Source organism: Streptopelia decaocto (genome assembly GCF_964273445.1).
Source record: "Streptopelia decaocto genome assembly, chromosome: 6".
Classification (NCBI taxonomy): domain Eukaryota; kingdom Metazoa; phylum Chordata; class Aves; order Columbiformes; family Columbidae; genus Streptopelia; species Streptopelia decaocto.
The window spans coordinates 32,100,602-32,127,848 of record NC_138660.1 but is presented as its reverse complement, the minus strand read 5'-3'; the positions used below and the strand labels follow the sequence as shown (position 1 = coordinate 32,127,848).

The window sequence follows — 27,247 nt, the reverse complement described above, 5'->3', positions numbered from 1 at the left end:
CAAAATGTGAGTTTTAGAGCAGAGCAAACGACTGGAAACATGTACTTACCACTCTTAAGAAACAAAACAAACAAACAAACAAACCACTGAGTTTAGCACTATAACTAATCTTTGTGCAGTCGTGCTTTTCATTATAATGTTCAGTAATGGTGGAAGTACAGCTTGTAGTACAATTTTAGGAAAATAATCCAAGGTTACGATTGAAACTGGAGAAAGTCCAAGTAGCTAAAAATGTGTAACCAAGGCTACTTAATAGACTACTAATTTACAGACAGTTGTGAGATGTCCTGCTGGTTTATCAACGTGCTTTTGATTAATAATTCAGCTCCTGGGGGAAAATCCAGTGGGAAACTCCTGTTTTGCACAGGAAAAAGTGGGGGCTCCTCAGCTGGCACAAAAAGGACCAAAAAAAACCCCCACCGTGGTTTACAGAAGAGTTGTGTTGATGTGGATCCAGTTTAGAACCAGTTTGTTTAATAAGTACAGCAATGCCCAGGTAGGGGTAAGTGTTATGGAAGAATTTTTAGTATTTTTCCTGAAACACTATTGGATTTAAAGAGCACAGACCTACCAGTGGCTCTGTCTCAGGGATGGCAGCAAGTGTTGGCCTCTGCAGTCTTCAGAGGTCCAAAACCCTCCCTTTAATTGCAAGTAATGATTTTAATTTTCTAATTCCTTAATCACCTGTTGATCAGTGTGTTTTTTTGCCTGAACTATACAAAGAAGTGTGGTATCTGGGAGAACATGTAGCAGGTAGTCAGAGCTTGTAATGGGCACTAGTAGAAGGTTTGGGAGAGTTGTTCTGGTTTTTAGATCTAAGTGGTGATTAAAACTTGAGAGTTGACGACGGTGATTGTGATTTGTCAGTCAGCAGAATCTGTTGATGGTGCACCTGTGTGCAGCCCAGCTTGAAGCTGATGGAGAAAATACATCCCTAGACCACTTATAGTTTCCTTAAGAATATTTCATTTCTGCAAGTTTCTCTTAACCTCCCCCCTTCCTTTCCAATATTTCTACAGATTCTTTTTAAGGATTTGTCTTTTGATATTTGGTTCATCTTCAGGGACGTTCCTCAAGGTCCTGTTTCAACTTGGAACTACTTGGAGCTGTCACACACCACGTTCATATGAGGCACGTCAGCAGCTTTGGAAGGGCGTGTGTCTTTCCAAATGTTGGCTAGGTCAAGCCTTTAGGTGTATTTAAATAGTGAGCATAAGGTATATGATGATCTTTTGGAAAAGGCCATAAAACTTCACATGGATAATAAAGTTTTGGTGGTGTTTTTTAATTTTTTTTCAAGCCAATAAGAATTCAGTCAACTTTGTCAGCTCTGATCAGGGGTTGCAATTGTTGGTTTCACCTTCTTTGGAAGAAAACGCTAGCTTTTGGAAACACCCTCATAATATTTGATTTTGAGGCTTTAATTTCAATTAAGCAGCAGCCTTGGCAGGCTTGTTCATGACTTGGTCTTTGTTTTGGCGTCAGGTGTTAGCAGGAAAAGCTGTTTGGTAAAGCCCTGCCCTGTGATGGATGGGAGTTCAGCTACTCTTCTTCCTCCTTCTCCAGGCCCTGTTAGTGAGTACAAGTTTAGGCATCAATGCAACCCTCCTGCTGTATTTCATCACTGCCCCTGGTTCTTTCTGGGGGTGTCAGCAGCCAGTGTTGGCTGCCAGGGTGCTGTAACAAATGACGCGCTTTGGAGTTGGGAAGCTGGGCGACAAGAGGCGTGTGACATTGCTTGAGGTGTATCATCTATGTCTGAGAGGACAGATCTGACTTAGCGTCATGACGCAGTATTTCAGGAATTACATATGGCTACTGCTCTGGATCTCCCCTTGATGAACAAATAGCTTTATCCTACTGTCCTGTGTTCTCCATTTTCAATCCTTTCACATGTTGATTACTGTTAGCAAGGGCTTTCCAAAACCTGCTGATCTACAGATAAAAAGATCTAAAGATAAATGTTGTGTTCCTAGGAGTGTGTTTATTATTTTAATTTTCTGTTTACCGCAGTTCTGGGAGCTGTGTTCGAGGAAACAGCAATCTTGAGATTTTGCAGTAAGGATTGTTGCTCAGATGGTTTCATCGTCCTTATTCAAGGTTAAATGCACCAGTTACTAGGTGTTACTTGCCTGTGTTGGTTTCAAGGAACTTGCCCCCTGTGGATGCTGGGTATGATTTCTCATTGGCCTTTTCCAAGGCTGTACCAAGAATTCTTAAACTTGCAATCCACATGCATGGCGTGTTTCAGAAGCTCATGATCCCTCTGGTGTTCATGCTCAAATAGCTGTAATTCCAGAGCTTTGCCCCGTTCACACCGGAGGTGAACCGTCCATTGATGGTTCTGTTTTCTCCAGCCTTTGTGACTGTGAGGTCTTTTCTTTTCCAATGTGTTTCCATTACCAGCGGTGTCCTCAGGGCTAGTTGGCACATTATTTACTCTGAAGGACAGATGATGTGGAAGCTGAGTTGTTTCTCTGCTGGCTGTGTGGTTCAGTGTTCTCAGCACTGTCTTTCAGTTCCACAGCTGTTACAGCAATTGTCACTGGCTTTCCTTATTGTTGACTCTTATCATAGTTCTTAGAAATGCCTTGATTATTTTTGCTTTCACAGCGTACAAAAATCACAGATGTCAGAGTGATTATTTTTTTTTTGCTTCTTGTTGTTGTTTCTGACTTTGAAGTTAGTCAAAACTGATCCTTCAAACTCCAGCAGCCCTTTAAATACAGTGATAACCTGTCCCCAGAAACACTGGAGATTTACTTTAAATTTTTCCACAGCTGACTTTTGAGTTATGTTTCGGCTGGCAACTTGCCTGCCCTTGCAGACCATCCAAGAGCCGCCTCTTCAGGCAGAAGTCAGTGTTTACACCCTTGGCTTTCACTTTACACTGAAGGAACTGGCACGAGTTTGTGCAGTGATTTATCAATAGGTGATAGACCTGAGATTGTGGCTGTGCTCATCGGTGCCCAAACACTGGAATCCGTAAAGGCTTCATCTTGCAGATCTAATACATCTTATTATTTATTTTGTGCCCTTGCCCATCTCCTTTGGTGATCAAGGAAACTCTGTTCTGTCAGGCACACTCTATTTAATAACTGCATAGCTCACGTATGCCCAGTTCCTAGTTAAAAACAACACCTCTAAGCATTATTATCTAATGGGTAGAGCTGCCATAAAGTACTTGAGATTACAAAGTCAGGGCTTTGCAGTGTGAGGGTTTTGTGGTGCGATGGGGCATGTGAGCTCTGTCCAGGCAGGAAAGCATGTGCTTGTTTCCTATTCTTGCGTTTTTGAGGAGCGTTGAAGCACACACTCAGTGTTCACCGCCTGCTTTTCAGAATGGAAAATAAGCTCATTGAAAGTTTTGAACCCAGCAGATGGATAGCCAATGGAAAATAATTAATGAAAACCCAATAATAATAATAATATTTAGTTAGTTAGTTTGGCATTAAGGTTCTGTTAGCCATACTGATCACACTGTGAAATAAAACCCATGCCTGGGTAAATTTGGGGTAACTGCACGACAGATTCTTTGTGCACTAATTAAGAAAATAATTTTTATAGCTCATAGTAAGAAATGGCAACGCTTTCATCTCTGGCTAGATGAATTTTCTTGGAGCCTCTGACATATTTTCCAACATGTCAGATACTGCAGGCAGAGGACTAACAGCTTGCCCCGGTGTCCAGCTTTATCCAGCCTTCCCAGCTGGTTTGCTGAGGAACCTCATATTGCTTTTGTGTAATCCAATAACTAGGGAGAAAGTGAGGCTAAATGACAGCAGCTGTGGCCCCGCCATACCAGATGTGGCCAAGCGGCTCTTTTTGGCAGAGGTGAGGGATGACAAAGAACCCCAAACGATGGGTTAATCCCAGGGAGGGTGAGGGGGTGGGGAGCAGATCTCGGGGGGAATCCACCCCCAGGCTTTAGAGAAAGGAACAAAGAGCGGCTTTGCTGGGTAGCAGAGTCCGACCTGCCTGTGGGGCTGCACAAGTCGGCTGAGATGCTTTTGACTTTGGACTTCTCGTAACCAAGTTCGCAGAAAATACTTCAAGTCAGCGTTCCAGCAAAATCAAAGAATCTCCAGATGCAGTGAAATGCCAAAGTTTGGGCTTAAATGAGACTTTCTTCTCAAGCCTGCCTTTTGATCTGCTACTTCTATGGCACATCTCTTCAACTCAGTGATACCTGGCAAGTGGGCTGATCTGCACAGGGGCTTGGTTTGAGGTTTTACTGGAATCATTTATGGAGCTGTGAGAATTACTGTCCTCGCTGAAGTTCCGGTATCGGAAATTCATGTTACGGTATCGCAAATTCATGTTACCTACAGCGTTTGTCACTTAAAGAATTTGCTGTGATTGCTTTTGTCTTCCAAAGTGCGTATGTTTTAAGATAAACTCTTCTTCCTGATGATGCTTTTTGTCTGTTTTTGTTTTGGGTCCTCCCCTCTGCTCCCCCTTCCCAGCTGAAAATGATGCATCTTTTTTTGGTATCCCTTTTCTTTCTTCATAGAAATGACTTAGAGTGTAATTTGTCATTTTGATCAGCTATTGCCAGGCACACAAATCTGCTTGGGCACGTGTGGCTTTTGTTTTGATTTCATTCTTGCTTTGATATAATTATATAGCAAATATATATATGTATATATAATATTTCTAGGTCTTCTACTAAAAAATTTCTGCTTAAGAAAAATAACTAAAGCATTTCTGCCTTGTGTCCAAACTTGATATGAAATCCATACGCAGGTTTATGAATGAAAACTGACAGATTCTGTTTGGTTGTAGTTTGAAATACCTGCAATGATTGAAACACTCCAGGATTTGCATATTTTTTTTTCATTATCTGTTTTGAACGGTATCTTCAAGCTCTCATTGCTTGTTTTGGCAGACTGTCAGTAACTTTAAGTGATGCATATTCACTTGATTGCAGTGGGGATGGTAGAATGAAGTGATTTGATTCCTTGTGTGAATAGGATTGAGAAAATGTTTCAGGTTTGCAGAAAGCAAATGGCCAGAGGAAGGCTGTTTTACTTAACCCATATATATGTAATTCATGCCTTTTTTTTCCCCCTTCATAATTTGCTTTGATATGCTCTTTCACCAGTAAGTTGCTGCCAGAATGTGCTTGAAGCAAAGATCTCAATGTAAAATTCTACTTTGGTGTCCTAATTAAATTCAAGATAATTATCTGCCTACATTTCTAAAATTCACCTTCTACTCGAGTTCACTGGATATTTTTAATATCTTCAGTCTTGGTTCTATTTCGTGCTGTTGTGATGCGTTTGGCAGTTACAGAGGGATCAAATCCCACTTTGTTAGTAGAACTGCATCGTATCTCGTCTGTCTTTAAGCAAGTGTGAATTTGGGGAGGTAGGAGAGGTTTTAAGTTATTTGAGATCACTGTGTTCATGTTTATGCGGAGATCTAGAAAACGGACAAAGCTTGTAAAATTTGGTGAGGTTTGGGGCTTTGTGGTGTTACGCTAAGCCTGCTGCTGGTTTTGCATGAAGCCACCTTGTTCTGTTGGTAGAATCATGTAAGGACAGATTGCAAAATGTCTCAGAAACTTATTTGGGGTTTCTCCAGAAGTTTTTCTTTTATTCTATAATAGTCTGCGTGAAAATTCACATCATGTTATACCAGTGTTGGCAACAAAAACACCATTTCTCTCTTGTCTACCTCCAAGAAACTCATTTTCATATGTGCACACATAGCCCTGCATGGGTGCTATGTATGTGGCCATGAATTTCTCTGACATGCCCAGGTCTTTGTTGCTAATGTAGCTCATTCAGTGTTAGAGAGTTTAATCATAGGTATCAGGAAAATGAGAAGAAGAAACTGTTCAAAATAACATGAATTTATTTATTTGTTTCTTTAGGAGACATCACTCAGAAAGGATATGAAAAGAAAAGAGCAAAGCTGTTGGCACGGTACATACCACTAATTCAAGGTAAGAGACTGCATAGAAGTTAAAACTTTGGTGCTAAATCTGTGAAAATACGTAATGGAAATTTCTCACTAAATGGAACAGATGAATTGATGTTTGCTTGACATAGCATCTAACTGGTAGCGGAAAATTTCTATTATACAGAAATGCAGAACAAGAGAAAAGTCAGAGAGAGATATATATATTTAACATTTAATGCGGAATGTTAAATGGTAACATTTTTGTCAGCAAACTTTAGTCTATATTCAAGACTTTAAGATAATTTTTAAAATGAGAAAAGTTATTCCTGGAGGCACGTTAGCCAGTTTCATTAAATGCAAACACTCACTCCTTGTCCCTCTCATTCTTCAATGTGCTTTTTTGCACATGCCCTCTGCACCCCCCACCTCACCCTGCCCAGTTTCTTCAAAATACTGACTTTTTATTATAAACTATTACTTCTTAAGCTGATTATTATCAGATTTCCATGGCAAAAAACTAAATGCTTAACTTGTTACATTTGTTTTTACACTAGGACGCTTAAATCACTTTGGGTTAAAGCTGTTGTGTTACCATTGAGCTTTGGTCTTGTATAATAACCCCAGGCCAGTTCTTCCATAGCTTGAGAGATACTGGTTGAGATGGGGGAAAATGAGGAGAGAACAGAGATGAGTGGAACCAATCATGAAACAGTGTAGACAGATGAGAGAAAAAGAATAACAGGTATTATTTTACAAGGTTAGTATTATGCTTTTGGATCAGAGAACAGAGGGATCAATGCTGTGATTTTTTGGTCCTGTTTTGTTTCTGGTATTTATGGAAGTTACTGATTTGATGGAGAAACAGACATCTGCAGCCATTTTTGTGCAAATTGTTGAACCAGATGGTAGTTCCTTTTACTTTTGAAATCTTGATCAGTGACCCCTGTGGCTCTTTGGAGCAGGACAGACGAAAGTTTTGTTCTCCTGAGTTCTGCTGAGTTGTGATGTTTTAGAAAAACTTCTACGCTGTGTATTTGGTGTTGAACAGTTAGAACGTGATTTGGTGTTTCATCATGAGGTTTCTTAGCACAGGTTTGTTGTTTTGTGGTTTTCTTGTTGTTAAGAATGGCTGTAGCTTTTCGCTTAGTAAATTTGTAATACTCTAGACCACAAAGGATCTAACTCATCTCTATAAAATGGCTCATTCCTTGCATAGAAGCAGTTGGGATGTTTCTGATAAGTACTGCAGGCAGCCGCAAGCTCTCGCTTCACTTGCCACAGCTTTTCCTCCTTACACCGTTTTTCTCTGAGAAACTGCCTCACTTTGCTGTTCAAAACACCCTGTCCTCCAACTCAGCTTAACCAAAGAATTTGAGACCAGGCCAAGTATGGATTTTGGCTGAGGATTAACAATCAGGAGAAATGTTCTGCAATTAACTCTATTTATTAGAAAGTCATGTCTTAGGATTTCAACTGTTGATTTACTCCACCTTCTCTCCTCTCTGCTAGTAGTGATTTTTAAACTTCTTTTCCCCTCTTAACCCTTAAACTGAAAGGCATAAACAGTTCAATTTCTTGGCTAAAGCGTAGCTTAGGAAAGTACAGCACACTGTCTTCAATATTTTAAGTAAGTGTTAAAAGCAATGTAAAGCACCTTTGTTCCCCTCTTCTGCATGAATGCTGCTGGCCTCATGTTGTATTCTAACTCTTGGGGTCTTAGAAGCAACTCCTGTGCAGGGTTTCCAGGGGTGTTAAGCTGATTAAATTCAGTTGTCTGCTCTAGAAACCTGCTGTGATACCTGTATAATTTCCAGAGGTGTTTTGTAATGTCCTATTTAGGTAACCTGCTCATTCAGTAACACGCTATGTGTGAAACTACAGACTTGCTAGGCAGCTTTACAAGTTAAAAAGAAGAGTAGGAAAAATACGAATTGTTTTCACTGAAGCTTCCCTTTCAAACTTGAGGTGTTCCAGGAGTGTTTCATCTGGGAGAAGTGACTTCATACAATGTAGATTAACACTTCAGCATCCTGGGCAGTAACTAAGAAAGCGTGGCCTAAGGAGATGGCAGCGCAGCTCAGCAGTCTCCTCGTTTGTGATCTGGTATTAGGCTCTACTAATAATCCCAGGTCCCTTTAGATTTCCAGCTGCTGCAAAATTTCTCCTTGTTCAGCCAGGTTTTCCCTGATCATCTTAAGGAGTGGTCAGAAATTAGCTGATCCTATGGTCTGTCCTCCTTGCTTGATACCGTGTTTTGTAAGGAATACTGGATTACCCGATTTGTCTACTGCTTAGCCTGGCTTTGCATGGAGATAACAGGAATCTAGCTTTAATATGCTAAAAAGAGAGTGAGTGGGCTGCTTGCCTGAGCACAAACACAGACACTCCATCAAAAAGACAAGGTTTGCTTAAAACTCTAAGCTAACTACTTATTTCAGTTTCCTGACGTATGTTCCATTAACCCAGTTCTAGCTTGGAGTTTTGTTAATTGACACAGCTTCAGCGTGGCTCAGATTAATGGGTGGGAGTCCCAGTGGCTTTAAGCCTGCAGTAATTTTTTATCATTAACAATTTGATCGCAGGATTTTTTGTAATGTCCTTTGCTCAGCAGCATTCCTGGTAGGATTGATTAAGTTTCCCATTATCCATCAAGTTTTTGCAGACTGATGCATGTCAGCAGTTTAGATTTGAAGAGTCTGTGATTTGACCATCCCCAGGACCAGTAACTCGTGTCATTCTACAGCTGATTTAATAATTTCTTCTCCAATTATATGCGTTGTCATCTTTTCTCTGTTGGTTTATGAGGTAAAGACTGCTGACCAATTAATTTTTTTGTCTCATGTTCTTCAGTACTTTTTTGAATTTCACAAAACCTGATGTTTCCTTCCAGTGCATCAATCCCTACCTCTACTTGTTTTGTTACGAAACTTAAGCGGATAGTACAATCCTGCTGATTTGTAAGGTTTTTAACAAAGTATCAGGTGGGCAATGAAAGTACGGAGTAGGAAATAGCATTCCTGGTGAGAGGCAGAAAGTAAAAGGAATAATAGGAACACTGTTAGAAATGAAAGGTTTTGATTACTGTAAGTTTATGAAACATGAAATATCGTGTTCAGATTTATATGGGTAGTTGATGGGATCTTCTTTTAACAAATAGTTATGAATCAAGTTGTGTGCTCTTTGTGTCTTAAAGCATACTCATATCCTGGTAAGATTCGAGCTCTGGAAGTTTAACTTTTCACGTTTTACCTCATCAGCTGCCAAGTAAAATGTACCCATGTGAGAACTCCTGCTCCTTGAATGCCGTGTAAAATGGATTGGATTAAGATTCTGCTGCACTGTGTAGCTGAATCTGTGGGGAACCAAATCTATATATACAGTGTGAAATAACTCCGATAAGGGCTCGGTGAATAGAAAAAGCCAAAAGTGGCTGCAAAGCATATTTTCAATTAACAGTAAAATTAAATAGAACGTGTTAGTATTCAGGAGTTGTGCTACTGTAGGCTCTGGTTTGCATTCTAAAATTCTAAACCTGCAGTTATGAAGAGTTAGCAGAAACGTTAGATTTCACTTAAGAACCGTAAAACTATGTAGCTATGGGGAAATACTAATTAAAATGTGTTATCTTTCTCTATTCCAACCAAATGCCTGTGCAAAAGTAAGAAGCGTTGAGTTTTCTGTTGAATTTCAATGAATTTTTGATGGTTAAAGGAGCTGTGTCTTTCTAGAATCACTTCATATTCCCCATGTGGAATATATCTAAGAATGGGAAGTGGTACCAGGGGTGATGGCAACTGCAAAAGCCTCATTCTGAACAATCTCACTGTTGTGCTTGGGAGAGCAGGTAACTTCAACCTGTGAAGGTACATTTGTCACAGGAGCATTAAAAAATTCATGTCAGGAAGTGAAACATCATGAGCTGACTGTTGAAGGTGAAATAAATAAAATTTATTCTATTCTGCTGATACTCCAGACACTTGAAACCATTTCAAAGCTATTTTAACCAAAGGGGAAGATGAAATGTGAACCTCAGAGGTTCTGACAGCGACGATCAGTCATTGTAAGGTCATCTGCATTCTCCTTTGTTAAATAGGAATTACCCTGCAGCCATCCTTCACTACCATGGTAATTTCCTGCTCACCTACCAGCTGTTTCATTAAAAAGCAGAATTTTTTTTGTGTAGTTTTAAAATCTTGGGCACTGTAGATCTTTTATTTATACTTTATTTATATATATTATAGATATAATGTAAATAAAACCGCTGAAGTGGTTTTAATATATAATATTTGTAATATATATATTTATATAACAATAATAATAATAACATCTATACGGTGCTATATATTTCTTTTTAATTTATCTGTGTTTTACTAGTTTTCTTCTTCGCTCTCGAATGTTTCAGGAGTCAAATTTTCTTGGTCTAAATATGCCTTCTGTTGAGAAAACTCAATGCTAGCATTCGAGGCCAGCTGTCCCCTTGCAGATTAGTTGTCAAGTGCCCAGCAGGATCAGACCAGTGCCTTGAATGCCCTGTATTTCTGGAGAGCAAAAGATGCCTGTGAGCTTTCCTTTACCTGTATTTTGTGATAAGGATAAATTCCAAGATTATTCTCTGGGAAAGTCCAAGACAGATGTTGGTGTGGTAGCTACAACCAACCTGGGAGAGCTCTGCTGGGAAGAGAACATTTCGGAGGTTGTCTTGGGCAACATAAGTGGTTTTTTAAAGTACTTAAATGTACTTAAGTACTTTAAAAAGAAATTGTTTGTTGGAAGAACCTGCTAGGACCTAGTTGATGTTAAAGATTCAAGAACACTTCCAAGGCAAAGCAGATGAGATAAAATCCAGAGATGATGGAAGAAGCCTCTGTTGCTTCACAGGTAGTTTATGGAACTTGAGGCCGTACTTGTGCAGTCAGTAGTGGATCTACACTGAATTGTCCAGCAACAGAGGCTTGTTCTGCTGTCAGCTACATGATTGTAATTAACCTCAGCCCATAATGGTCTGTTCCTGTTTGCTTTATTATGTCATCTCTGTTTTGGTAGATGTTAGAAACAAATTTGGTACAAGGAGAAACAATCAGTGCCAGATTAAAACTTAGGGTTTGAGCCTCTGGTTGTCTCTTCAGCCGTCAGGTTTCACATAGAAGTTCCAAATGTCCATCTTCATCTTCGGGAAATAAATTTGCACGATTTTTGCTTTTATGGGTTTATTGTGAAAGAACATACGAGTAGTACATTAACCACAGTGCAGCTGCCACTGCTGCTTTTCTGTTAGTGACAATATAACAAATATAAAGAAATAAAAAACAAGTGTGTGAATAATAAAGCAGACATGCTTCTGCTTTACAAACTTGAAAAAACACACATTCTTCATTTTCCTCTGAGAGCTGTTATTTGCAGAACATGGTGTGTTTGTCAGCTGTAAGTACAAGTCCACATTCATGGTAGTTTTGAGAAAGTTTACCCGGGTGCATACCCTAAAATACGACTTATAAAACCGAAGGTGTTTAGGTCAAGCTCTTTCTATTCCTTTCAAGAAAAACAAACAAACAAAAACATACACACACAAAAAGCTGTAAAAGCTGTTACCGAGTGACACTTTGCAGTTATTTCTTGACAGCTGACATCAGGAGTTTTCCTGGGGTGGATTAAATTTAGAGACTTGCATGTCTCCGGTGTGATTTTTATATAGAGTAATGATGTAACTGGTGAGAACAAAAATCCCCAAATTGTCATTAGCATCATATTGTTTCTAATATTGAGGATTAAAAACACCCAAAACAAACAAAACCCAGCACACAAAAAAAACCCCGTGTGGCAACAAATCATTATTTCATTGAGTTAAAAGCGATGCTAAATGTTGCTTTTTATAACTCTCAAGTAACCTGAGCATGTAGCTTCTTTTTAACAGAGCAAAACCTCACCTGTGAGTATCATGAAATTTAGTGGTGTCAGTTAAGCCAACTTCCCATACTGCTTTAAATCTGAGATGAATTAACACATACAGAGACATCTTTCAATTATTAATAGTGCTGGAGAATAATTAAGATAAAATAGTCTTAAAGGAAACAAGCTGATCATATTTTTTAATAAAAGCATATGGTTCTTCGTATTTTTTTAAAGGAAAACAAGTAATTTCAGTTTCTTCATTCATAGATCTTTAAAGAGCTCTTTGAGGTCTGAAACAAATGCAAGTCAGTCAGTGTCCTTTAGTCATTTTTATGTTCCCAAGAGCTGGTATTTTCTACGTCTTCGTGAGGGCTTTATAAAGGTGGCTTGAAATTTTGAAGCACCATGAGTATCATTAGTGGTGGTATTGCTTGTGAGGCATTTAAGTACCTACATGTCCACAGGAACTGCACAATTAATTATATCTGAAATCGAGGGCTTCTTTTCTCATCTACTTTGTCCCAACTATTACTGGTTCTAATAAAATGTACTGTATTTCTGCATAAATTTTGATATTATTTGCTTTGCAGTTTCCTCTGTTCCAGTTTGATCACTTATGACTTTCCTTTGGTTCATTAAACCCCCAAAACATTAAAAAACATGTAAGGTGTTACTTGTTTTTCTCGTATCATTATTCTTGAACTGACTTCAGCTTCAAGGCGCAGTCAAAAGAAATGGGGGTTGATGTGCAAACAGATCGGGGAAAGAGTTTGTTCTTCAATCCAAACAGGGTTATGTAAGCTGGATGGCTGCCCCAAAGAATCATGTTGCAAAACTCCTCAACATATTTGTATCAGGGTGTGGTAATGGCAAATATGAATTAGGTAGTTCAACAGCTGAGAGGTTGGACAAAGGCTCATCGTAAACAAACCTGCAGATAGGAGCACCAGACAGCTTTTCGAGCTCATTTAGAGTTTTCCCCTTGGCTTAAGCCAAGTGTTCGTAACTATATCCTGACCAATTCCTTGGGCACTGTGTGGGCAAGGAAAGCAACCATAAAATCCCAGTTCCTTTCCATTGGATGTGTTGTGCTGAGTGGAAGATCAGTGTTGGCTGTTAGCTGAGGGACTTCTGCTCTGAACGTGTGAAAATGCTGCTTCAGCCTTCCACTGTTAATGTATTTCTGCTGAAATTCCCTCTGGAGAAGTTGAGATGCAAGACTGGGATGGGTAGCAGTCCTGTGTGGGTGCTTCTGGCTCTGGCCTGTAGTACGAGTCCCTCTTAGGCAGTAGTATGGCAGCGTTAGTTTCGATAAAGCTTCAGCAAAAGATGCCTGAAGGAGACTTTTAGGGAAAAAAATAATGCTTAGTGAATGGGGAGCCTCACTAGAATGGAAAGGACAACTGCATTGTGAAGAAAAATAATATTTTGCTTAGGTGGAAGGGGAGGAGACATTAAAAAGTGATACCTATATATGAAATATGAAATGAGGGGATAGCGTCTGCCACGAATGTTAATTTTGCTTCCTTACACTTGTAGATGCTCTATTGCCTACTGTGTCGTTGCTTATTGTTCCAAAGGTTTACCAATTTCAATTAAATGGAAACATTTCTTTTTGTTCCACAGCTTACTCAGGTGTGTGAGCTGAAGTTGGAATTCTAAAACCTCTCTTCTACGTTACTGGTGTCTACATGAACTCATATTGCTGTTTCATTGCCAATATTTTTGAAGACCATGTTCAGATATGTTGTGACAAGTTGTCACCTTTACACCAAACCCTCTGATACCGTCAGAAATTTAGACAGTTGGTTCATGGAATAATTTCTCCTCATTAGGTTGCTGCCATCTTGCATGGAAACTTTGTTCCTCCATGAGAGCTGCTAATACAGGAACAGGTTTCTCTGTGATGCCTCTGAACGATCTCGTCCTCTTCAGTGGCCAATTACTTGGGTACATGAATGAGATTTGGCTCCCTGAGGTTTCTGTCTGTTTTGGTGAAGTGGATCTGAGGCCTGTGGCCCTTAGGCCCCTGTGCCATATGTTTTGGTTGAGGCTGGTATGTCTTATACTTCCATTTTTCTGATGTTTTCATTGTTTTATTTTATGTAACTTACTTGAAAAACCTTACTGGTAATTCTTTAGGAGCCCAGTTAAAGCATCAAACAATCAAATAGTACTTTTAAGATAACTTAGCAATGCAGCCTAATATGACTGATGGATTTGTCTAGTAGCCATGTGAAGGCCTGAAAATAAGAGAGCGTGTTTCTTCCACTGTAATCCTTTTGATTACTTGATGAATGATGAGTGCACATGCTGTTAGCCAGGCTGGATAGAAAGACATGTTTGAGTGGGATTAGAGCTTTGCCAACTAGTGTAGGAAAAGGGGTTTAAGCCTCTGCAGTCATTTGAATTTGCTCCAGTTTCTGCTGCTATCAAGGATACATGCCCTTCTCCATCTGAAAGGTTGGACCAGATAATCTTTCAGGGTCCCTTCCAAGCTGGGCTGTTCTGTGATTCTATATAGCTGTGATTTTTGATTAAATTTCTTTGTGGGTACCTCAGCCTCGCATTCAGTTAGAACGGGATGTGTTTTACATACCCTATAGTGTTTGTTCTGTAGTTCCTCTTCTAAGGAATGTGCAATTTACTCCTGTGTCTCACAGTCTACAATAGCTTTTATAATTTCTTATATTTATAACTTACAGGAAAAAAGTGCAGTTACCTTTTTCTTGATGCTATTGAGTTAAAACTCCTACGTTACATGTCGGCTATAAAAGCTGTGATCGAAGTATGTCCAAATTTTAATAGACTAATTTAGTTGGATATTAGTGTAATTGGTTTAAATGAAATATATGAAAATGTCATATGATAACTTGGGCTGGTTGAAAAAGCTGTTTGTAGCTTGACTGTTCACAGTTTCCCAAAATATCAAGAGATTGTTGTTTATATGCCTTTTTAATTGAGTCATTTTTCAGTATGGCAGTATTCAGTATTATGACCAAATTTTATAGTACATTCTTTTAAGAGCTTGAATATGGCGATGATGCTATTAGACTAACTATGTTTTTTGTTGAAGTTTTTTTTGTGAAAAATAATTTTTTCATTAAAAGTAAGAGTCATTCTACTCCAGTCTAACTATATCTGTCTAGGTAAAGCAAATATTTTTGAGCTTGCTGCCAGGAGAAGAAACAAAATGTTGGTGATATATCACTTTGTGAATTTTATATAGTTATATATATATTTTTTTTTCAAATAAATCAGTCCTCGGGCAGGTGGTTCTCAAGTAATCTGAACTTAAGTAGTCAGGTGCAAGCCATTCATCTTTTCCCATGGTTCATTTGGTAATCAGTTGGTAGGTACCACCTAAATAGTGGTAAGGGCTTCCTAGATAGTTAGAGCCTAATAATTGTATTATTTTAAGGATGGTTTATTCTGTATGGATCTTTATGCGATAGATTATTTGGCAGAGAGTTTAGAAGCTGCACAAAGTGTACATCTTGGTGTAAACCTTCTGATAAAGTCAAGAACAAAAGATCAAATAGCGTACTAAACGCCAAGGATTTAATTCAATCGGAAACATTGAGGTAAATAGTTTTCAAAAATTATGATAAAATTAAAAGCTATAGTCCTGTGATATCAGAGTTTTACTTAGAAATTGTGTATTTCCTAGAAATAAAGTGGGCTTGGCTTCAGGATCTGTAGGTTTTGGGGTCCCTGGATGTGTTTTGTAGGTGATGGCCCTTCATGCTCATCTGTGCTAATGAAGTGTTGCAGCTGTTTCACAGCATGTCTTTTTTTGCTAGACACTGCTTTGTATTTTTCTGGAACTAACAATGTAAAACCTGTTCTCATGAGGCACCCAAAACGTGCTTATATCCATCATCCTTGGTAACTTGCTTGCTTCTCTTCTAATTAGCGTGCTTAAATGGACCTTGCCTCTGCCAGCTCATCTAATATAACCAAATTTACGGAAGTGATGTGGCCAACATCACCTTGGAAGTCAATAGCCAAGCAAGGGCTGTTTTAACAGGGTCTCCCGAGGTGCGGGGGCTGACTTGGTGTTGCTGGTTCTGCCATGAGGACTTCTGCTGCTTTTACCGCCTGCTTTGATTAGACCTGTGCTGCGGGGCACTTGGGTAATTTATATTAATTTCGGCTGTGACTGACGAGCAGGATCAGCTTATGTTAGGAGAGCTGGGCTGCTTGTGGAGCAATCCCCTGGACTGCTACTTAGAATGGAGTATTATATTGAGAAATAAAAGTTCTAGCTAGTAACACCTCGGTGTTCTGTTTAACAGTCATGTCATAATGTGTAAACAAGTGTGTCTCACTGTTGGTGTTTTCATTGAGACAGTTTGGTTTCCTGGCTGGTATTTGGGTTCACTGAACTTTTAACAAGTGTCTTCTATGCTTTTGTGGGTTTTGCTCCTGTTGTATTCTTCCTTTAATGGAAAGCAGTAGCACCCTTAAAATTGGTTTATTTTATCCAAGTGGAAATTTAGGAGCTGAAGTTTACATTGTTGAGTAGAGGAAGATGTTATACAACGGTGGAAGATTGTCAAGCATAGTACATATATATGATGCCTATTTCTTTTGTTTGCTTTTGAGTCATGATTTTCTAATATCTTATTCTGGATTATAAGTTACATTGGGTAGAGCTTTGTTCAGTTTCGCTGATCTGGAAGGTGTGAACCCTTAGATCGTTTCAGATAATGAAGACAAAAATGTATGCATCAGGTAATATGTTCTGGGATGTGGCATGACAGCAAAGAATGATAAAATTGAACTGTGACCTGAGTAAGGATGGGGTGCTTAATAACTGACGTGAGGCTTCTCAGACCAAAAAGTAAAGAGAGGGCCTCAGTCCTCAGATTTCAGTCTCCTGAGGAATAATTTCCATTTAGTCTCCTGCTGTAAGTTTTCTATGAAAAGATCTGGAACTCAGTATACATAGGAACAGGCTGCCCAGGGAGGTGGTGGAGTCACCATCCCTGGAGCTTTTTAAAAGGCATTTAGATGAGGTTCTCAGGGACATGGTTTAGTGCTAGAGTTAGGCTAGGTTATGGCTGGACTCGATGATCCTGAGGGTCTCTTCTAACTGAAATGATTCTATAATATGTGTTTCATGTGAAACTTGAAAATCTTGGGTCATTTATGTGACGAGAGTTTGGGGACTTTGGGTTTTTTTCCTTTACAGTTCAGTGGGGAGTAACTACCTAAAATTGTATTTAAAGAAAGCTGGAATTACTAGGACTGTTATTGCGGAGCTGTACTTCAGCGTTAGCACAGCTACTCAGTGTTGCTTGAGAAGACTCTGAGGAGTACGAGGTGTCCTGGTGATGGAGACATCAAGGGCTTACATGCAGATACCTCATGGGTGCTGCACAAGGATGGGCCTCTTCTGCCATGCTGAGTGAAGGGGTGCTAACAGGGCAGGAGAAGCTGTTTCCAGCACACCCAGCCCTGCCCCTGCTCACATAGGGATTAATAAATGGCTCTAACGAGGAAACTCCTGAAGTTCCCTCCCCACTAGGGCGGGTAGAGGTGAGGGAGCCAAGCAGTCACACAGAATCACAGAATGTCAGGGGTTGGAAGGGACCTCGAAAGCTCATCCAGTCCAATCTCCCCGCTGGAGCAGGAACACCCAGATGAGGTTACACAGGAAGGTGTCCAGGCGGGTTTGAATGTCTGCAGAGTAGGAGACTCCACAACCTCCCTGGGCAGCCTGGTCCAGTGTCTATTACCCTCACTGAGAAGAAGTTTCTTCTCAAATTTAAGTGGAACCTCCTGTGTTCCAGTTTCTACCCATTGCCCCTTGTTCTATCATTGGTTGTCACCAAGAAGAGCCTGGCTTCATCCTCCGGACACTCACCCTTTATATATCATGACATTAATGAGGTCACCCCTCAGTCTCTTCTTCTCCAGCTCCAGAGCCCCAGCTCCCTCAGCTTTTCCTCACACAGGAGATGCTCCACTCCCTTCAGCATCTTTGTTGCCCTGCGCTGGACTCTCTCCAGCAGTTCCCTGTCCTGCTGGAACTGAGGGGCCAAAACTGGACACAATATTCCAGGTGTGGTCTCACCAGGGCAGAGTAGAGGGGCAGGAGAACCTTTCTCGACCTGCAGTCCTTGGCAAAAGCATCCCTCGTTTTGGTAGGGACCCTGTGTGAGTGTGGGTGGTAAACAGGCCACAACAGAGAAACATGGCCAGGAGGTCTGTAGGGCTTGAGTCCACAGCAAGGGAGGGGGTGGTAGCCAGAGGCAGGTTGGAGGAGATGGGCTGAAGAGCCGGGGGATGGCTGGCTGTGCTCCTTGGAGAGCCTGGGGGGGAGAAAGCAGAGAGGGGACCAGAGCGGGGCTGGGCGGACCCAGAGCTTGGCCTAGAGCCAGACCTGGGCTTTCCCACACTTGTTTTACTTTCTGCTTTGTCATGCCCCTTTTTCCTTTCTTTTAGTGCTTTGAATCTGGTTGTCGTCTTTTGTTCCTTTCTTATTTCTAGGTCCAATTCAACAGCTGCAGGAAGGTTCAGTAGCGTTTGAAGAGCCTGAAGTTCCCTTTTTGGCCTCCCTCTTTCCCTCCCCTCCGCAAAGCTTTTTAATGTGCTTCAGCATCATCTGCAAACTGTGGATGTTTGGAGGCATTGACACATAATTGGGTAGCAATACAAGTAAAACTGAGATGGAGGGAATTGTTGCTATGCTATTTTAACTCCTTTATTTTTAGTTCTCAGTTTACAACTTGGAAGAGATTATTTTTGAAAGGTTTAGCTAGTAAACTGGTACGGCTTACCTCATGTAGATTAACCTAGTTTAGAGCTGAAGTTACTCTGTCTGAATTTCTATTTTTTGGAGATGAATTTCAAGATCAGTCTTTTTGCAAAGGTAGTTAGCTTTGAATGTCCAATAGCTGCTTCAGATTACGGTTTGCTGAGACACTGGTGAAAGTCTTTAAAATCCATTGAGTTTGATGTTAAGACATCACATTTTATACAGATGAGATGAAGGAGGCAACAGGGCCACTGCTCTGCGTGGGGTTTGCCAGGGAAGTCCTCTAGCTATAATTTTTGCGCTTTTGCAAAGTATGTTTTTGAAATGTTTATCTCTGCCTATCTGATGCCGGATGTGTTTAGCCAAGAGCAAAGAGTCTTCATTGGACTGGCAACTGTTCAGTGCTCCTATAGCAAAATAATTTTTTGCTTGTATAAATCAAAATTGCTAGAAATGGTAGTGTTAGCCTTGAATCTCCAGTGTTAGTGGATGGAATAATACAGTTATAATGCAAATGTTAACATTAATTTCATCCTGTAACAGCAAGTTGTTTAGTTAATTGGAATAGGCAGTCTCTTTAGGATGACTTTTTATCCTTGTTAGCTTTGGGTAAGATAAAAGGCAAATCACAGTGATAGTGGAGCAAGTGTCTTTGATGTATACTACTGAATACGTTATTTTTGTAAAGATCTTCAGTTCCAATGGGCGCAGTTAGCTGAATTATCCAGCTGCTTTTGCTGAAGGCTCAGGTAATGATTTGCATAGTACCAGGATAAATTAACAACTTCACCAAGCTTGTGGAACGGGATTTTTCTGGCACATAATTGTGTAGCCTAAGAGTCAGATGCAATATCTTACTATATTTACCAAGAAGCGATTTTTTTGCAGGCTCATCCTAGGCATTTTTGCACTACGATGTGAAACCTTTGTCTCTGAAAAAGCAAAAAAAATTTTGAAAATTTCTGCAGCTGGCAATCTGTTCTACGGAGACTCTCAGCTTAGCTGCTTAGCCTGTTCTTTTCACCACCTTGGTTATCACAGTATCCATTTGCATCTGCTTTTTTTTGGCTCAGGCTTTGAGGAGATGTCTTGCCTCAATCTTTTTAACAAAATATGAAGTTGTTGTTTACTGTTTCCAGATTAACAAACCTTGCTGGACTCTTGACCTGTGGTTATGTGAAACTTCTCTTCACATGAAATGTAAAATACAGTTCTCAAGTGTTTTCACCACTCTTTGAGCATCAGATACGTTGAATCAGTTCTGTTGGCTGGCTAAATTTGTTGCTCTTTTAGAAACTGAATTCTGGTAAGTGTTTCAGGGAAGGTCACCTCTTTATATTGGGTGGCGTTGAAACATTGTGTGCTTACTCAGCTCCACGTTGGACTGCTCTCCGCTGAGGACGCTTCAGTTTCTTTACTGGCCTGTCTCATTTCCCCTATCAGGAAATGCATTTGATATTACTTAGCCTGTCATCTACTTCAAAACCTTTACTTTTGGACAGTAGGAAAACTCCATTAGGTGAGAATGTGTTTGTTCTTTCTGCACAGCAAATTGTGAAAGGCAGCAGAACATCTCAGGAGTTGGATTACTTTCTAAACATGTAGATCTGTGTGATTTAGTAAACATTCCTTTTCTATTCACGTAGGGTCCTATTATTTTTGCCCACACGCCCTCCCTGGCTAACTCAAGATTGGCTTTTCAATCCAGAGGAGTTAACTTCAGCTGCCAATGGGGATGGGAAGGGGATTATGGAGCACATTCACCTTGTGATGTTGTCTGATACCTAGCAACTGATCCAGTCTGGAAGAAGATAGAACACTTTTCCTTAGGATATTCTATTTAAAGAGCATATTTGAAAGTTCATTTTGATCAGTTCAGGTTGGACTGGTGCGTTTATTCCAATGGGTATTTAAAACTTACACTTCAAATGTGAAGACCACATCTTACTGAAACTCTTTATAAAAATCTCTTATAATTGCTAGTTTTATTAATAATTAATTACCAGCTTCTTTCTTGGTACGTACTTGGGGGGAAGGGGAGAGAACAGAAAGCCCATGAAAGAAGGAGGAATCTTTTCTTGTTAAAGAAAGAGCTTTACTTGCAAAGGAACTGGCATAGAGTCCTCTTGAGTGATGTCTTCAGTGATAGATGCTTTCTGTAAATATCTGCATTTTGAAAATGTTCTTTTGAGTTCTAGCAAGACTTGAGGTCAGACAGGAAAGCAGAAGCTCTTTAAGAGAAGGAAAGAGTAAAATGCAAGGCTCTTGACCCTATATGGTACAAGAGCTAAAAACATAGGAAACTTGGTGCAGCAGGTCTTATATGGGTAAGGAAAGTTTACTATTAAACAACGCCAAACCAGATATCCACATAAGATCATAAGTTTATAATAGGTTCATGCAAAAAACCCTTAAAGAGTATTTAAAATACCCAGCCAACCTAGATTGGAGCAGTGGTTCTTAGACATCTGAGGCTGCCAGAGTAATGCTGCCCTTAATATCTACAAGGTTTTTATTAGAGAATCGCGGAGTTTTCGAAAATGCGAATCTTCTGAGTATAGCTCTATTAAATGGGAATAGATTAAACAGATACGCGCATTCCTAAACTTTGCTCAAACTAGCTGTCTTGTGTTTAGACTCGAAAGAAACTTGACAGAGTAGTTCAAGTTTTATTTAAAAGGTGGAGCAATATCATCTTGTCTCTTCAGGATCTCCGAGTCCATTGTCTAAGTCTTGATGTCCGGCAGTAATATCCTTCCACATGGATCTGGCATACAGAACACCTAATTACCAATGATTGTGAGCTCCTGCAAAAAACAAAGGCATTTTTCTGTAATTTGGAAGTGTTTATTCTGTGTGAAATGCTTATGGATCAAACTAAAAAGTCTAATTTAAAATGCAGTTGGAAGATGAGATTTTTTATTTTTTTTTTTAAAGGTACACACTTAGGGCTCCAGTTGAACTGGTAAGTAGGTGTCAAGGATGGTGAAAGAATGTAGACATTAGGAAGCAGATGTTTTATTTACAAACTTGAATTTGTCCTGAAATAAAACTGTATTTCAGGTGTGGATCCATCCCTGCAAACAGAGAACAGAGTCTCAGGCTCTTCGCAACCTACCGCTGCTGTATCTAAACAGCAGAAATCCCGTTCTACCAACTCGAGGGACGAGCGCTTCCGATCTGGTAAGGAAAATGAACGTGGCTAAAACTTCAGGTGTCTTAAGAGCAAAATTGTACCAGCAAAGCAGTACTTACACCTAAAGGGAAAGTTGAAAGTGCTCTGAGAGAGGGGAGACCTACTGAATGTTTTTCAAGTAGCTTTTTGTGTTTCCATAGGGGAGTGTTTTTGTTCGAATCCAGAATGGAGGAAATGCTTGGAGTGAAAGAAATTGTAGACCTGCCTTCTGATGTTTTTCTTATTGTGAATTTTACACCATGCTGAACAATTTTATCTTGTTTGCTGATTGGTTTTCCGGTCTCCAGAACAGTTATTTAAACGTTTAGAAGACTACAGGCTTGGTGGGGTTTTTTTGTTTGGTTTGTTGAGCTATTTTGTTAAAGGAAGGTTATAGGATTATCATATTTACTGTAGCTCACTTTCAAATATTTCCTGGTTTAAAGCAAGTGCACAAAAAAGGGAAATGTCACAATGGACATTCTACTTAATTTTAAATGGACACCACTGTGACAAACCTGTTTTGGAAACTTCTGTGAAAATATCAATATCCTCATCACATCCTGTTTCCATTGTTACTTTTCAGGTGGTTGAAGTGCACTGTTTCCCTGTGAAATTCCTTGTCACAATAGTGAGAAAAGGCAGGTGTTTGGAAGCTTTTCTCTCCTAAATAATTTGGGCTTTTAGCTGGAAATTTGTATGTTTGTTTTCCAGGGTAATTTTATGTCTTGGGTTTGGGGCTGAGAAGTGCAAGTGATGACTCGTACTGTGCATCCTTCATATGTCGTTGGTCTTGCGTCATCTTGCTTTGCAGCTGCTTGGACGTGGTGGTTATTGCATTGTATATGCATTGCTGATATTTAAAACCTTGCTCCAGAAATGGAGCTGATGTGCCGCTCTGGGTTCCTTAGGAATAACTGAAGGATGAGTGAGGCTTCTGAAATATTCTGAGGGTACGTTGGCTCCTGGGAAAGACTCATGTATTCAGATACACAAAGAAGAAATTCTTGAATATCAGGGAAAGTTATATAGTATCAAAATTAACTAAATGACACAATCATTTAAATTTATTTTTGCATATCAAATGTATTGTCTATATAATTCTACTGTTGAATATATACTGGAAAAAAAACAGATTCAGTGGTTGAATTGCACCCATGATTTCCAAGTTAGTTTGCGACCAAGCAGGCTCAAAATAAATTACAAGCAGAGTCATGAATCTGGCAGAAATTAATATATTTAAAGTAGCATTTGATGTTGTTAAATCAACAGAAATGAAATCTGGAGAAAGAGCACAACTACAATGAGGAATACACGGGAACTGTCACCTGAGAGGGCTGGGAGGGTCTAGAGCAATATGCTGTAAACACGGACAATTTTCCTGTCTCAGAGCCTCAACATGTCCCATTTAATTTGCACTGAGGATACTTAAAAAAGAAAACAAACAAAAATAAGGAACAAGTAAACAACCCTGCTATATTACCGGTATTGTTTGGGGGAATTTCGGCATAGGGCTCATTAGTCTTACAGCGCAAGACGTGGAAAATTGGGTGGATATTAACCAGTTCAGCCAGCACACTTGCTTATGAAGAGACGTGGCTTTTGAATGTTAGTCTGTCAGTGCCTCCTCTTTTTCTGGAGTTAGTATTTGTATGGCCTTGTTGATTTTAAAATTCTTAAGCTTGACTTTCAGTGATTCTGCAGTGCTGCTCACAATCTCATCAGTGTAGAGCTTGCCCAATATTCGTGCATCTCAATATGAGTATTTCTGACTGTCCTTAAGTGTTCAGGCAATTCTGCCAGTGCCAGTTATTGAAGATGAAGCCTGATCCTAGGGTTTTCAGGTTATCTCTTGTACTTAACACTGGCCAGTGCCAAAACCCATGATAATGCTTCATGTGGACTGTCATGTCCTTCTGTGCTTTCCCATCCCTGCTCCACTAACTCATATTTCATTAAAAGTTCTTCACTTTGAAATTTAAACTCTTGGGGAGAAAGTTCTTAGTTGTAACACATGTAATTGGATTTATTTTTCCCTTTAGCAATACGTGACAAGGCTTAGCTTATCAAAACCAAATAGCCATGCTTTTGCTTGACTTAAGTTAAACCCAAGTCTATGCAACATAATGTAGATATAGGTTTCAGACACCAATACCACCTCCTTAGTAGAAAATTCTTCAGATTTATGGCATTAGTGGTTCTCCTCTTGATCTCAGTGTAAAGCTAGACTGAAAGAAAAATCCCGGCTGTTTGCTGCATGTGGTTTTACTCTTCGAAAGTATTACTACTCTAACAGTTGTTGAAACATCTAGTAGATTCAAGTCTGAAAATGCTTCCCATCGGTGTTGATGCTCTTTTTCATGCTATGAGATTTATGTATATGTTCAGCGTGCACAGAAATGTTGACAAGACATCTCAGAAAACGCCGGTTACTGCGAAGCAGCTTCACCTTGTTCCTCCCAATACTTCAACATAAAGAGTCACAGTTTTGCTTCACAAAGCAGCCTCAGTTCGAGAAATTCCAGCTATGTCACAAGCATTTTCTGCCTAAAGAACAGGTGTCCACCACCACCAGCTCACAATGTTGTTCCCTCGTTAAATTTCCCTGTATGTTGACCCACATTACCTGTTGTGAAGGATAAACAGCTTTGGCTGTAATTCTGGATACTATTGCTCCTTCTATCAGTTGCTTGACTTATTCTTTAGACTTTGGGGGGTAGTGGAGGGTGTGTTGTTTCTTCTTTTCTAATTTCTTTCCAGTGTTTGTTTCTTTCTTTTTTCCTTTTATTTTTTTTCCTTCCTTCACATCTCATCAGTTCTGCTGTGTCTTTTTCAAGAGCAGTTGATGAGGGTGGAATGCAACTTTCCATAGAACAGGATCTCTTCCTCGAGCAATTATAGTTATTTTAGACCCATCAACATAAATTACTTAAAATAAGCAAGCAAAACAATTTTGCCTTTTTATGCAAATTATCTGCCATTTACTGGCTGTAAGCACATATTTTAATAGTTTGCCAGAGCTGGTGTCTATTTAAATTAACTAGAACTTTTATCACCTGCAGATTTTTGTCTTCAAGCAGTAAATATTACCAGAAAACTTTTTACTTGTCAGAGGGATGCGATCAAATGGGCCACCAGTGCTGTTTGGTTTAGTTGCTCGTATTTGGAGATGTGGGAGCAGAAGGGAAACTGGTCAACTTGTAAATGTCATTTTTTCTTTAAACAGCTGTAGAAATTCTTCCTTCTGTGCCTAAGGCAGGACCAAGAGTCAGAGGCTGAGAAACAAGCAGAGGCTACAACCAGGGAAGAAAAATGCTCTTGTCGTAGCTGGAAGGTTTAGGATGTAAGAGTTTAGGTGATTTATAGTCCGCAAACTATTTCTTAGTTTTCCTCCCCCTTTTTTTTTAAGGACATGTAGATGGAAAGAAAATGAGACTAGATACATAAAATGCAAGAGAAGATTATATGGCTTACTGCAACAGAGGAAAGAAAAAACGTCGTGCATCAATAATAAATTGTTGATGGTTTCTTGCAGCTTTATTAAAGTTCAGAAGCATAGAACTATTTTTTCAAGACTTCTGCTTTTGCATGGCAGCATATGGACATTTTTCTCACTTTGATATGTGCAATCTTCATGTTAATAAGATGCTGGGCTTGCTCTTCATCTCTTTCAGTGTTCACTGTTGAGCATTTGTGTTCCCTGCGATACAGATTACATTTGATTTGATTTTAATGACTATTTAATCCACTGAAGAAAAGTGAAGGCCGCAGTTCTTATATGTTAAGTCAGTTTCACAGTAAAATTTTAAGAATTTAATAATAGATGATGGTAGGGAGCTGCTTCTTGCAACTCCAATATCCAAATAAACTTTAATTTGTGGTAATTTATGAATTTCTGTACCCTAAATGTTCTGGTCCTTTAAAACTATTTAATTCCTTTTAACTTTTTAGGGAATTCTGTTTCATAATGTACATAATGTAGAAAAGCTCTTAAAGTAAAAGTGCAACAGGAACAAAGTGTTCCAGGGAAGTAAAACTGATTACTTGATTTATTTGGCTGAGAGAAGATGGTCCCACTCAGTTGTTATCCAAGGACATGATATTAAAAGAAAGATTTCAAGCTGGAAATAGATCTTAATGAGTATAGAAGGAACTGATGAGTTAAATCAGCACTATAAAAACAAAGCATGAAACAGAATAAAAATTTATCCTGACTGTCTTCTGGTTGCTTTTTTATCATTTAATCCGGTATTTTCCAGGTTGTGGGGTTGGGAGTAGGTGGTGCTGGTTTTGCCCTCTGGTAATGGAATAAAAAGTAGTTCCCATGCTTGCTATCACAAATCTGTGTGGTGTTATGACCTGTCCCACTCTGCTTTGTTATAATAAAATGCCTCAACATACCCTTCCCTCTAGCGAGTCCTTTCCATTCCCTAAATACACAACTAGCTAAGAATGCTTTGGGTTTTTTTATCTGCAATGTTATTTGATGACTTAATTTATATACGGACTATAAATATTGTGTGTTGTTTTTCTCTTTTAGAAGATCTTTGCTGGAGAAAAAACATTTGTTATGTTCCCCTTCTTACTATCAGTTATTAATGTAACATAAAAATAGTTTCTAAATTATATGTAGCTATATGCATGGTTGAAGTGAATGCATCTAATAGGTACCATCTTTTAAAAAAAGCAAAACGCAGCTTGGTTTTTGACTGCAGTTCTGATATGGTATTTTGCCCCTAACTTTTAAGGCTGCAAAAATAACCTTTAATTTAAGTAATATTCTCAAAAGTCTATGGATAGCAGTAATGTCCTTAGTGCATCTAAGTAACACAACAAAACAAGAGATGCGTTGAGTTCTGCTTAAACTTCCCGGGGTTTTGTGAAATTATGAGATTTGTTATTGGGTATCCATGAGAATAAACTTCAACTGTGGACTTTTGTAAAAGGGGAGGGAGAAAGTCCAAAATGCAAGATAAGGAGAAACCAAGACTTGACAAAAGCGGTAGGGATGGGGGGCAGGGAGACATAGAGAGAGGGCAGTGAATTTTTAATACACGAAGCATCTATTAACAACTCCTTGGTGTGAAGGACAGCAACAAAAATCTAACAGGGTGCACAGTATTAAAAAATAATCTTGTCTCAAAAGATAGAGGTTTAAGAAGTGGTACTTTTAAAAGATATTTTTCTCTTCATAACATTGTTGTCCTTGAACCTCTCAGAGGTTAGTTGCACAGAAAGTTCTTATTTGAGACAAGCATCTACCCAGTAAGTTCCTTAGTCTTGTAAGAACACACAGGTGGTGTAGTATATTTGCAGATAGATATATATATATATATATACATATATATATATATATATATGTATTTTAAATACAGCACTGAACAGATTATCCTGGGAGAGCTGTGACACGATTGCTGCAAAGAACTAGGTGGTGTCTGGGGCTATATGCACAGGGCTTATTTTGATTTTTGCGATCCATTTGGCCAGACTGCAGGAAACAGTTTGTTTCT

General features: G+C 39.3%; 1 protein-coding gene across 4 annotated transcripts in view; it reads left to right on the top strand.

Annotated features, from left to right (window-relative positions):
• DIP2A (disco interacting protein 2 homolog A) overlaps positions 1-27,247 on the top strand; it is a 106,667-nt gene that overhangs the window by 25,377 nt on the left and 54,043 nt on the right. For all 4 annotated transcript variants that reach the window (XR_014184403.1, XR_014184404.1, XM_082056273.1 and 1 more), the window contains exons 2-3: positions 5,879-5,950; positions 21,626-21,745. Coding sequence is in view for 2 of the 4 variants with exons in the window: in XM_082056273.1 (XP_081912399.1) it covers positions 5,879-5,950; positions 21,626-21,745 (192 nt within the window). In the remaining 2 variants the exon portion in view is untranslated. The remainder of the gene's footprint in view (positions 1-5,878; positions 5,951-21,625; positions 21,746-27,247) is intronic.